This window comes from Entelurus aequoreus, linkage group LG01 (assembly GCF_033978785.1).
Source record: "Entelurus aequoreus isolate RoL-2023_Sb linkage group LG01, RoL_Eaeq_v1.1, whole genome shotgun sequence".
Taxonomy (NCBI): domain Eukaryota; kingdom Metazoa; phylum Chordata; class Actinopteri; order Syngnathiformes; family Syngnathidae; genus Entelurus; species Entelurus aequoreus.
This window is the reverse complement of record NC_084731.1, coordinates 51777653-51792009: the sequence shown is the minus strand read 5'-3', so window position 1 is coordinate 51792009 and position 14357 is coordinate 51777653. Positions and strand designations below refer to the sequence as shown.

At 39.1% G+C, this 14357-nt stretch overlaps 1 protein-coding gene across 3 annotated transcripts in view; it reads right to left on the bottom strand.

Moving 5' to 3' along the window:
• The window catches only part of LOC133631475 (potassium voltage-gated channel subfamily B member 1-like), a 102245-nt gene extending 90245 nt beyond the window's left edge, over positions 1–12000 (bottom strand). For all 3 annotated transcript variants that reach the window (XM_062023737.1, XM_062023820.1, XM_062023906.1), the window contains exons 1-2: positions 11723–12000; positions 1543–2190 (exon numbers count right to left, since the gene is read on the bottom strand). In XM_062023737.1, coding sequence (XP_061879721.1) covers positions 1543–2094 — 552 coding nt within the window. In that variant the 5' untranslated portion in view covers positions 2095–2190; positions 11723–12000. The remainder of the gene's footprint in view (positions 1–1542; positions 2191–11722) is intronic.
• Positions 12001–14357: the final 2357 nt, after the last annotated feature.

Below are 14357 nucleotides of genomic sequence, written 5' to 3'. Positions count from 1 at the left end.
CCAGTTGTTATTCAAATCCCTAATAAGAAGTGTATGGAACAATTCTGACTTTACAAAAGTAAAGGTACCATTTGTAGGACATTGTAAATTGGACTGTTCAGGTTGTCTTTGAAAACGCTTCATCAGTTCATACTCACAGACGAGATAGGACAGCCTTAGTTTCAGAGGATAGTGCAGGGTTTAAAGTACCGTTTTTTTCGGACTATAAGGCGCACTTCAAATCCTTTTATTTTCTCAATACTCGACAGTGCGCCTTATAACCCTGTGTGCCTAATGTACGGAAAAATGTTGGTTGTGCTTACAGACCTCGAAGCTATTTTATTTGGTACATGGTGAAATGATAAGTGTAACCAGTCAAATGTTATATGTTCCATTGAAAATATAGAACATTACACACGGCACTGAAAAATCTATCAAAATGTTTTAGTACGACTTTGGTAAGCTATGAATCCGCACCGCTTGATGGATTGTACTGTGCTTCAACATACAAGTATTATTATGGTGTGTACAAGGTAAGACGTATTATCTGGCGTTTTGTTTCGCAATATTATGCAAAAGCAACTTTTCTTACCTTCTGGTACCTGCTGATCTGTATTTGGGATATGCATAAGTTCTGAAAATTTGCGCGCTTCCGCCTTTGTAGTCCATGTAGTGGATAAGCTTCTTCTTTTTCTCTATCTTCTTGTTATGGGACATTCATCCTCCGCTGTTGCCATTTCTAATATAAAGTAGTTTAAAGTTCTTACTTATATCTGTCAGTAAACTCGCCATGAAAGCGCTAAAACATACCAGTGTCGTGAGTTTACATTATTCAGCCACGGAACTTTAGTTATTACAGAGTTCCGGTCGGACGGTTTTTCGCGGGACACATTTCCACCGTTGTTATTGCACGAGTGAGCCACGGATGAGAAGATGCTGCTCTGTTATTGATTTAAGTAAAGTCTGAATGTCCTTAAAACAGTTAGCTCCATCTTTTGACACTTCTTCCACTCCCGTCCTTGCACGCTACACCGCTACAACAAAGATGACGGGGAGAAGACGCTGTCGAAGGTGAGCCACGTAAATAAGACCGCCCACAAAACGGTGCATCCTGAAGCGACTGTCAGAAAGCAGCTTGAAGATGATCTGTAAAACATAATCTATGCAACATTACATGTTATGTAGACCACAAAGAAGTGTTTTCCATTTAGAAAAAAATAATAATAATATGACTCTTTTAATAAGCCCTATAATCTGATAATAATAATTTTGTATGAAAATAAACCTGAAAAGACCTGCTCATCGGCCGTGTGCCCTATGGTCCGGAAAATACAGTATTTATTCTCTAAGATAGAGACATGCCTGATCATGCCTTGACAAGAATGGTTTTGCTCGTTTGTGGTGCAGCATGAGAGCGGTCCTATCTAGTCTTTGAGCATGAACTGACAAAGGAAGAAAGGCGAAGTGTCTTCTATAAGACAAGATGATCTATGTGAGTTCCTAATGTTCCACACATTGATGGTGCATGAGGAGGTGTGTAAGATGGAATGATTCAGACTTTACCTTGGCAGCAAACGAGGAGCTGGGTTTCTCCAAGAGATCCCAAAGTTTCTTCCTCTTCTCCGAGCAGCACGTGGTGGTAAACTCCTCGCCTTCCCTCTCCCTCATGTTCTCCGCCTCCCTCTTGAGCTCCTCGTTCATCTGCTCCTTCTTCTGGTGGTAGCGGGCCTGGCAGCAGGACTCCAGGTAGATCTCGTCGATGCCCCAGAAGTCCAGCTCCTGGCTGAAGGACAGGGCGCACATCTCCTCCATCATGTGCAGCTTCCCCGTGCGATAGAAGTTGAGGATGGACGTGAAGGCGCCGGGGTGTCTGTCGAAGAAGTACTCGTTGCAGTCCAGGCTGTAGTCGTCACATATCTCCATGATGGAGTCGTGGGTGTTGCAGTCCCACAGCTTGCCCAGTCTGGTGCGGGGCAGCCGGTCCAGGGTCCTCCACAGGACCTCATGGAGGAGACCCCCCACGTTGAGCCTCACTCGGCGGGTGTGCTTGCTCCGGATGATGTCCATGGCGTCTGGCAGCAACGTGCTGTCCGACCTGGACACCGTTTGGATCATCTTTCACTTGTACCAAAGAATGTAGGTGCGGTGCGGTCGGGGTTAAGAAGACATGGTCTTTTGGGGGACCTCATCGGGGTCTGCACTCTTCTCCTTCTGGAAAAAGAACAACATTTAAGCCACAACTTAATGCCATCCATCCATTTGCTACTGCTTGTCCCTCTTGGGGTGGCTGGAGCCTATCCCAGCTGCATTCGGGCAGAAGGCAGGGTACACCCTGGACAAGTCGCCACCTCATCACAGGGCCAACACTGATAGACAATGTTAAGTACCGGGAGGGAACCCATGCAATCACGGGGAGAATATGCAAACTTTACACAAAAATATCGAACCCAGACCTTCGTATCAGCACTAGCACTAACCCCTATTCCACCGTGCTGGCCCCGCAACTTAATGAATATAAATGAATGAATCCATTCATTTATAACATTGCATTATAACATTGTAACAGTAGAAGAGAAAGTCAAACACAAATACAGATAGACGGAGTACATATTGAAAGGGTAAAATAAAACACATTTTTAGGTGTAATAATAGATGATAAGATGAACTGGAAATCTCATGTAAAAAAAATATACAACATAAAGTAGCAAGAAACACGTAAATAATGAATAAAGCAAAACATGTTCTAGACCAAAAATCATTTCTTATTCTTTACTGCTCGCTAGTGTTACCATGTCTGAGTTATTGTGTAGAAATATGGGGAAACAACTTCAAATGTGCGCTTCATTCACTAACTGTGTTACAAAAAAGATCAATTAGAATAATACATAATGTTGGATATAGAGAACATACTAACCCTTTATTTATTAAATCACAAATATTGAAATTCAACGACTTGGTGAATTTGCAAACTGCTAAAATTATGTACATTGCAAACTATAACCTGTTACCCAAGAATGTACAACAATTCTTCTCAACAAAAGAGGAGAAGTATAACTTTAGAGGAAAATCTAATTTAAAACATTTGTATGCACGTACAACACTTAAAACCTTTAGTATATCTGTATGTAGAATTCAATTATGGAATGGATTAAGCAAAGAAATCAAACAAAGCACAAATATGATTCAGTTTAAGAGACTGTTCAAACTACAATTGTTCACAAAGTACACAGAACAAGAATTATGATGAACATCTTCAACCCTTTTTTTTTTAGATAAAGATTATTTATGTATTTAATATTTGTTTACTTACTATGGTATATTATTTCTTGATTATTTATTCACTGTTCTGTTACAGAGAACAAGGAAATGGGATAAAATTGCTATGGTATGAAAGGGGTAGGATTAAATAAACTCAGCTTCTTCCTACTCCTTTTTGGACGTGCTGTAAAGAAACAACTGGAAATATGTGATGCATTACATTGTATCAGATGCATGTTCCAAATAAATGAAACTAAACTGAATTATCAATATCAGACACTGGTATTCATAAAATAATAATACATGGGTTATTCCGGATCAATGATATCAGTCACTGCAGGATTCATTAAATAATAATAAATGACTGAATTCAGGATAAATATTATCAGACACAACTATTCATTGGATATTGATGATTGTAAACTGGATGAATCATTCCAGACTCTATGGTATTCATTAAATACCGTATAAATGATAAGTGATACTCATCAAATAATGATAAATAAAGGAATTCAGAAGAAATGATATCAGACACTAATATATATTAATTGGCGATGAATAGATGAAGATAGGATACATGATATCAGACACTATTCGTATTCGTTGTGGTATTTTTTAAGTAAGGATAAATGAATGAAGTCATTGTATGATCAATCAATCAATCAAAGTTTACTTATACAGCCCTTAATCTCAAATGTCTCAGAAGGCTGCACAAGCCACAACGACATCAGATCCCACATCAGGGCAAGAATCAAACTCAACCCAATGGGAATAACGTGAAACCCGCAGATGTGGGGACCCCCTTGGGTGACCAATGCAATTGATGCCGAGTGGATATGGATATGATACATGATATCAGACACTGGCGTTCATAAAAAAGTATATAAATGAATTAATTTAGGACACTGTTATTCATTAAATAATGTTAAATAAATTAATTTAGGTTAAATAATATCAGACACTGTGGTATTACATTAATAATTATAAATTAATTAATTCAGGATGAATGATATCAGACACTGTGGGGTTAATTAAATGTTAAATGAATGGATTCAGGACAAATAATATCAGACACTGACACTGTAGTATTCATAAATAATGACAAAAAAAGGAATTTAGGACAAATGATATACGGTATTACTCTTTTTTCATGAAATAGTTATACATGAGTCAATTTAAGATAAATAATCAAACACTGGTATTCATTATATAATTAAAAAATGAGGTCAAATAAGAATATGTATTGTCCTTGCACAAGCATAATGTTGGGCACGGATTATGTACTCGGCGCAGAACAGGTAACTAACAACAATATTTAGAAAAAAATACAAATAAATAAAAATAAATAGATAAATAAACTGGAATCTTATACACTCATTTTAATGAACAACTAAAGATGGATGATATCAGACACTGGTATTCAGTAAATAATGATCAATGAACAATTAAGGATGAATCATATAATATGTTAGTATTCATTAAATAATGGTAGATGAATAAAGTTAGGATAAATAATATCCAACACTCGTATTTATAGTAAATAAGGTAATGATACATTTGTTGAAAGGACTAGTTGGTACAATCCCTGGGGACTCTGCATGGCAGGGGCGTCCTCATCCCTGAGCCAGGCTTGCACCTGACCGCATACCTAAATGAGGCTAAGTGACACTGCTGGGAGGCTTTTCCACCATTGGGACACATCTTCAGTTGTGTGCCCCAGCGTCACTCTGTGTTTCGGCCCGGCTTACCACAAGACACCCTCTGCCGAGGAAGGGCCCACCCCAGGGCGATCAAATCCCTGGGTGTGTGCATCCCATTAGGTGTTAGCCTTAGCAGCCCAGCTGGTGTCACTCCTCCTCAACCACAACCAATGGCTCGTCCTCTCTGCTGTGTTGGCCAACTCTTTAATGGCCTGTCTGTGAGCCTGCCCCCTGACTCCAACCTCCCTAAGGAGCTTTGCTGTTGTGCTTGCTACAAAGCCCCTACAGCCCACCTCCACTGGGCGCACCCTTACCCTCCAGCCTCTGTCCTCTGCCTCAGCTGCAAGGTTGGAGTATTGCAGCTTCTTGCGTTCATACGCTTCTTCGATGGCATCCTCCCACGGAACTGTCAGTTCAATAATATAGACTGTATGGCAGGTTTCAGACCATAGGACGAGGTCTGGACGCAGGGTGGTCGTTGCGATCGCCGGGGGGGAAATGAGCCTCTGATCTAAGTCGACTCGCATCTGCCAGTCCCTGGCTGCATTCAATGGGCTTAGATCAGGATTTGAAGGTCTCGTCTTCAGCTTTTCCCCCTCCCGAACAAACGCTGGTAGGTGTCGGCACACTTCCTGGTTGTTGATGGGTTGGGCATTGATGGATATCCTCCTGCACTCAAGTTTGTCAGCTAGACATCTGAGGACCTGGTTATGTCTCCACGTATATCTGCCTTGAGTGAGGCTGGTTCTACAGCCAACCATTATGTGCTTGAGTGTTGCTGGGGTTGTACACAGGGGACAGGATGGGTCCTTTCCAAACCATTATTGTAGGTTTATGGGAGATGGTAACGTATCATATGTTGCTCGAACGATGAAACTCAGTCTGTTGGATTCCATTCCCCAAAGTTCGCTCCACGTGAGTTTTTTCTTTACAACACCCTCCCACCTTGTCCAGCGGCCCTGTTTGGCTTGTGTTGCGGCTTTGGAACGTCTGGTTGTTTCCTCCTGACGACGCACTTCCTCTACAACCATAGTTCGACGTTCGGTTGCAGATGCCTTTTGCCAGAGAGGAGTTACGGTTCCAAGGCCAAAGCCTCCTCTGCCTTCTTGGACATGGCCCACTACGTCACGATGGAGCAAAGCTGATTTGGCCTGTAGCACAGCTGTGACTGGGGTCCACTTCCACCCTGTAACGAGGCAAGGAGCGGCGGCTCTCACCACAGGGTCCCGGGAGTCAGTGAGGGACATCTCCAGCCTCACCTTGGCACATTTGAACTCTTCGACCAGGCTAGAAATTGGCAGCGACAGGGCTCCGTTGCTGTAGAGTCCAACGCTGCTGAAGCACTTTGGAAGTCCGAGCCACTTCCTTACATGCGAGTTCACTAGCCTTTCCAAGCGAGTAGCATGGCATATTGAGACCTCATACATAGTTAACGGCCACCGGAGTCTGGGTAGCAACCCAAACTGCAGGCACCAGAGCTTCAGTTTCCCTGGTAGTGCAGTGCTATTAATCTGCCTGAGGCCGTTAGCCATGTCCTGCCGCAGTTGTTCAAGTTGCTGGGTGTCTCTGAGATCTGCATTATACCATCTTCCGAGGCTCTTGATGGGCTTCTCTAGGAGTGTTGGAATTGGTTCCTCGCTGATGTGGAACCGCTCACCTGTTAGTTGGCCTTTTATGATGGAGATGCTGCATGACTTGCTTGGCTTGAAGTCCATCCCTGCCCATTGAATGTTTTCCTGGAGTTATATCAGACACTGTGGGGTTAATAAATTGTAAAATGAATTAATTCAGGATAAATAATAGCAGGTACTGTAGTAATCATTAAATATTGACGAATAAAGAAATGTAGGATAAATTGTATAATACTTCATACGTAATACTTTTATGAAATAGTAATAAATTAATCGATTCAGGGTAAATAAGCATTCGTTAAATAATGATACATGAATAATAAAGAATGAATAATAAAGAATGAATGATATGAGACACCGGTATTCATTATATAATGCTAAATAAACAATTAATGATACATTTCATTGGACACTGGTATACAGTAAATAATGTTAAATTAACATCTAGGATAACTGATATCAAACACAATGGATGTCAACCTTCTTCTATACATTTTGTAAACAACTTTAATCATTCATATTACTAAACAGTATCATGTTTGTACATTGTACAGTACAGAGCTTTTGTGCTGTGGTGTTGCTGTTATGGAATATTAGCAACTGACCTTTCCTTCCACTCTCATTGTGCGGTGAAGGTACAGTGGAGGTGTCCTACTGTACAGCAGCAATGTCAGCTGGTTTATCCACTCATCAGACAACAGAATAGATATTCTAATCTGCTTTAGGAGGCACAGCCGCTTTTCTTGCTGACAAGGGTGGAGGCGAGAATAGACTTACTGTACTCGCTACTGCACCGCTGTTACTTTTTAGCAACGTAAACCCCATGAAAAAGTTTAAGGATTGTGCACAATTTTTAAACATTTTTGTTTAATCATACAGCTATTTTATTTTTGTTACTTAATTACGGTATCAGCACGGTGTCACAGGGGTTAGTGTATGTGCCTCACAATAAGAAGGTCCTGGGTTCGATCCCTGGGCTCGGGGTCTTTCTGTGTGTAGTTTGCATGTTCTCCCCGTGACTGCGTGGGTTCCCTCCCACCTCCAAAGACATGCACCTGGGGATAGGTTGATTGGCAACACTAAATTGGCCCTAGTGTGTGAATGTGAGTGTGAATGTTGTCTGTTTATCTGTGTTGGCCCTGCGATGAGGTTGCGACTTGTCCAGGGTGTACCACGCTTTCCACCCGAATGCAGCTGAGATAGGCTCCAGCACACCCCGCGACCCCAAAAGGGACAAGCGGTAAAAATGGATGGATGGATATATATATATATATATATACATATATATATATATATATATATATACACATACATACAGACAGACAGACGTCCCTCGCCACACCGCTCCTTCAGTTTGCGACTTGACTTCAGATTTTTTTTCTAAGCATACTCCACATATTTTTGGGCTAAATTAAGTATTTTCAAACCACAAAAAATGCCAAATGAATAAACAATTTTAATATACAGTAGAATTGGCCGCTAAAGGAGACCAAACCAATCATAACGCCTCAATGAAGATTACTATAATAGATTAAAATGTTGCAAATGTGACTATGTGGGCTCTCTATTGGTAAAACACATACAAACCCCGTTTCCATATGAGTTGGGAAATTGTGTTAGATGTAAATATAAACGGAATACAATGATTTGCAAATCCTTTTCAACCCATATTCAATTGAATGCACTACAAAGACAAGATATTTGATGTTCAAACTCATAAACGTAATTTTTTTTTGCAAATAATAATTAACTTAGAATTTCGTGGCTGCAACACGTACCAAAGTAGTTGGGAAAGGGCATGTTCACCACGATGTTACATGGCCTTTCCTTTTAACAACACTCAGTACTGAGGAGACACATTTCTTAAGCTTCTCAGGTGGAATTCTTTCCCATTCTTGCTTGATGTACAGCTTAAGTTGTTCAACAGTCCGGGGGTCTCCGTTGTGGTATTTTAGGCTTCATAATGCGCCACACATTTTCAATGGGAGACAGTTCTGGACTACAGGCAGGCCAGTCTAGTACCCGCACTCTTTTACTATGAAGCCACGTTGATGTAACACGTGGCTTGGCATTGTCTTGCTGAAATAAGCAGGGGCGTCTATGGTAACGTTGCTTGGATGGCAACATATGTTGCTCCAAAACCTGTATGTACCTTTCAGCATTAATGGCGCCTTCACAGATGTGTAAGTTACCCATGTCTTGGGCACTAATACACCCCCATACAATCACAGATGCTGGCTTTTCAACTTTGCGCCTATAACAATCCGGATGGTTCTTTTCCTCTTTGGTCCGGAGGACACGACGTCCACAGTTTCCAAAAACAATTTGAAATGTGGACTCGTCAGACCACAGAACACTTTTCCACTTTGTATCAGTCCATCTTAGATGAGCTCAGGCCCAGCGAAGCCGACGGCATTTCTGGGTGTTGTTGATAAACGGTTTTCACCTTGCATAGGAGAGTTTTAACTTGCACTTACAGATGTAGCAACCAACTGTAGTTACTGACAGTGGGTTTCTGAAGTGTTCCTGAGCCCATATGGTGATATCCTTTACACACTGATGTCGCTTGTTGATGCAGTACAGCCTGATGGATGGAAGGTCACGGGCTTAGCTGCTTACGTGCAGTGATTTCTCCAGATTATCTGAACCCTTTGATGATATTACGGACCGTAGATGGTGAAATCCCTAAATTCCTTGCAATAGCTGGTTGAGAAAGTTTTTTCTTAAACTGTTCAACAATTTGCTCACGCATTTGTTGACAAAGTGGTGACCCTCGCCCCTCCTTGTTTGTGAATGACTGAGCATTTCATGGAATCTACTTTTATACCCAATCATGGCACCCACCTGTTCCCAATTTGCCTGTTCACCTGTGGGATGTTCCAAATAAGTGTTTGATGAGCATTCCTAAACTTTATCAGTATTTATTGCCGCCTTTCCCAATTTCTTTGTCATGTGTTGCTGGCATCAAATTCTAAAGTTAATGATTATTTGCAACAAAAAAAAAAAATGTATCAGTTTGAACATCAAATATGTTATCTTTGTGGCATATTCAACTGAATATGGGTTGAAAATGATTTGCAAATCATTGTATTCCGTTTATATTTACATCTAACACAATTTCCCAACTCATATGGAAATGGGGTTTGAAGGTCGAAAACAGGTATTTTTTTTATTTTTATGCCTTATCAATGAAAATGTATAATTAATAATTCATACTTCACAAAAATCAATTGATCACTATGGAATTCTACCACACACATATTCCTAGCCCCATCCTGTCAGTCATAAAAATAATATAGGAAATGTACCCAAATATTCTCATTGTCTGCAGTGGCACGCAACATTAGTGCTGGGCTGGTAAAAAAAAATAGTATGTTTGTTATTCTGCACCCAAGGTTAAACATATAATTTAACTATTTGTTTTACAGTGTTTTTTTGTTTTACTGTATTTTATTTGTATTCATACTGGGCCACACTGGGGGGTCTCTGTTTATTTGAGGGCCACACTGCAGTTACGGTAACAGTAATTCTACATATGAATATAAATATATAAGGATTCATTTAATGATATTGTTACACAATTGCCTATGCATTTCATCATTATATGTTTACATACACTGTTGAAAAAACCCTGTACATTTTCCGGTAAAAAAAAAAACTGGCAGCCTAACCGCATTAAATTTACTGTAAAACTATGGTGTTTTTTACAGTATTAGTTGAATTCATGCGGTTAGGCTGCCAGTTTTTTTTAACCGGAAAATAGAAAAACGGTTAAACTGTTTTTTTTACAGAAAAACTTTGGGGATTGAGCCTCCAGTTTTTTACCATAAAATATATTGTCATTTTTACAGTGTACACTTTGATGGATAACTTTCTTTGAAATCATAAGTCAAGCAGGTATTTAAGTATTTATTTTTAATGTACTAATTTGTTAATTGGTTCCGGACATGGCAGCGATAAATGAATTTCCGCAAATTAGAAATAATTAATTATGGATCAAATATTTTCATAGCTGGAGGATATAAAAAAACAAACATGCAATATGTCTAATAATGTCTGGATTAATGTATCGTGGTGAGTTTTACTAGAAACATGTGCTTTTGTAAGGTTTGCAAACACAACATTTAGTTTTTTTACTCAATATGACATTAATGTTCCTAGAATCCTGAGAAAATTAGTTTGAAGCAATAAAAAATTGTTTCAAGCATAACGCCGAAACCAAACATGCAATGTCTAATAATACCTATATTAATGTATCTTTGTGAGTTTTAATAGAAACATGTGCTTTTGTAAGGTTTGCAAACACAAAATTAGTTGTTTTTTTTACTCAATATGACAGTAATGTTCCTAGAAACCTGAGAAAATGTGTTTGATGCAATAAAAAATGATTTCAAGAACATGATTTTTTGCCTTTTAAATAATTTTTTCAACTCTATGAGAGCCCTCTAGATTTGAAATAAAACCCTTTAGTCACTTTTCCACTCTTCTAATCCACTATGGTAATGCTGCTTGGGACTGAGCCAATCAGTGGCCACAATACGCTCTGATTGATTCGGTCTAATCTAGTGGCCAATAATCCTGTCATATTGATAGTTTAAAGTTTTTTTAGCCATTTTAATGCTTGATCATGTTTATTTTCGGAGCAAAGAATGGTAGAATACGCGTTAACAATACCACAAATATCCCCCAAAATCTGCGATGTGGCGAGGGACAGCTGTAATTGCATTTTTTCGCCATTCTCTTAAAATGAATTGCAAGGATAATAAAAATATATATACAGAACATTGTTTATATTTGCACTGGGGTATAGAAGTGCATCAGTGAGGGATGTTTTTTTTAATGAATTGTATTCCAATAGTATCAATTGGACTTAAATAAATGTAACACAAAAAGTGATTTGAATGTTATTAATAATCAAATGTCTACAAATGATTGTATGATTGCAAGTTATTTGTCCAGTATGATGTTTTAATGACAGCGTGTGAGCTATCCAGTGCTGAAGTCGCTGTCCACTGACTTTGGTGCTGAAACCATCACTTTCACAACCACAACAATAAACGGTAAACAATGACTTTTCGATAGAATCCAAAAAAAGTTTCACAAATATTAGAAAAATAAAAACAGAATAGAATGTATAAAAATATGTGAACATACCAAGCTATCGTGCAGCATCTCCCTTCCGGTGTCACCCGTGTCAAAAAGCTGCCAAACCGTCTGGATTTGAGGCTGTGATGAAGGCATCATGAGCAGCGTGGATCTGGAGAGCAATGGAGCTCTTTTTTTCTGATTATTTTTTCCCCCGACAGACACGTCACGTCAAGTGTGCATCCCTCCTCCTCCTCTCCTGGTGAATCAACAAGTAGACCCAGTCGGTGAAGACTTGGGTTCGGTTCCTCCTCCTCAGGACCGCAGAGTGTTCTCCATCCAGTAGGAGAGTGGACCGACTGAGAGGATGATGCTGCCTGCTGCCTGCTGCACTTCTCTCAGGCTCCCCGGGCAGGATTTAACCCTCACTGTGCCAGCATGAACACACTGCCTGGCTTCCACCAGAAGGTGCTGTTTTGCTCATATTTATATTTTATGATCAATGAAATTAGTGTACATAATAGAAAGTTGTGTTGTGTTATGATTGAAATCTGCCTAGCAACAAAGGCTGGTTACATTGCTGCTTATTTCTCGGGTCTCTTTGCTGATGCAAAATAAGACGGATCACTTTAGGATTAATATTAATGTGTGACTAATCAAAATGAATCCACAGCAACCTTGTTATTAATCTGATTTTAGAAATTGACAGCACTAATACATATTATAAAATTGTTTAGGCATGGCCACCTTTCACATACAGTATCAATCGATACGGTAGGTACGAGTGCTGTCCCGATACCAACATTTTTGTACCGGTACCAAAATGTATTTTGATACTTTTCGATACTTTTGTAATTAAAGGGACCACAAATTATTTTATTATTGGCTTTATTTTAACAAAAAATCTTACGGTATATTAAACATATGTTTCTTATTGCAAGTTTGTCCTTAAATAAAATAGTGAACATACAAGACAACTTGTCTGTTAGTAGTAAGTAAGCAAACAAGGGCTCCTAATTTGTCTGCTGACGTATGCAGTAACATATTGTGTCATTTTCCATTCTATTATTTTTTCAAAATTATGAGGGACAAGTGGTAGAAAATGAATTATTAATCTACTTGTTCATTTACTGTTAATATCTGCTTACTTTCTCTTTCAACATGTTCTATCTACACTTCTGTTAAAATGTAATAATCACTTATTATTTTGTTGTTTGGATGGTTTACATTAGTTTTGTATGATACCACAAATTTAGGTATCAATCCAATACCAAGTAGTTACAGGATCATACATTGGTCATATTCAAAGTCCTCATGTGTCCAGGGACATATTTTCTGAGTTTGTAAACATAATATACATTTTTTAAAACAAAAGAAGATTTTGTGATGCTAAAAAATATTGATGTAATCGTAGTAGTATCGACTAGATACGCTCCTGTACTTGGTATCATTACAGTGGATTTTAGGTGCAGATGCACCCATGGTGTTTGTTTACATTCAGGAATGATGCCGGTGAGCTACGGTGTGTAGTGAAGCATGTTTAGCTATTCTTCGTCCTGCAGGGATGATACTCACTTTATTTGTCACCATGGAGGCGAGGATTAGTGATTTAGAAGTAGCTAAAACACTGCCGACTGCAGATGGACTTTAGCTGCTAGCTAGCTAGCCATGTCTCAGAGCACCTCTTCCTGAGGACGTTTCAGTGTTATAACTTCACCTTTATCGTTAGTTTTTATGCCAAAATGCGTCCATTCCCCCTTTTCTGTCTACACACTGTGTCTGCTTGTAAGTACTCTGTGACGGTGCGCTGCCGAACATGCTCCTCTGCTCATAAACCAGCAATGACACGACGTGACAACGATGGGGGGGTGGGGGCCGGTACTTTTTAGAGGCGGTATAGTACCGAATACGGTTCATTAGTATTGCGGTACTATACTAATACCAGTATACCGTACAACCCTAGTAGGTACCGATACTCACAAGTACTAATTTTAGGTACTTTTGTGAGTGTTCAAATGTGTTAATAAATGTTAATTGTTTAAAACAAAACATTTAAACATTTTTATTATAACAGTTATTTAGTTTTCTAAACTTCTGTACATTATTTGCTAGTATTACATAGTAGCTTTACAATTCCAAGACGTTAGATGGCAGTAGTGTATTGGCTACGGTGTGTTGCTATCATTAGAAAGTAGTCTTTGCCATCAAGCAAATTGTGCCGGTCTTTTCTGTTGTTGAGTCCTTTAAAACAGTGTTTCTTAACCAAGCATTGTTCACGGCTCTGCCATCGTTTCTCAGCTGTGGTCCGTAAGGGCCCCAATGGTACTCTGTTGTAATACATTTTTCCGCCACTTGTGGCAGAAATGACTATATCAAATAGAAGTGTGGAGCCAAAGTCATAGAGGAATGTCTTAAAAGTAAAAAATTATGACTAAAGTGGTGAAGCTGTATTTTAATCTTCATTTACATTTTATTGACAGTATTTTCAAGAAACATATATATTATTATTAATTTAGTTACAATGTTAATAATAATATATATCCATCCATTTTAAACCGCTTGTCCCGTTCGAGTTTGCGAGGGGTGCTGGAGCCTGTTTCTTGAAAATACTGTCAATACAATTTAAAAAAAGATTAAAATACAGCTTCACCACTTTAGTCATAATTATTATTAATTTGGTTACTATGTGGGCAGCACGGTGGAA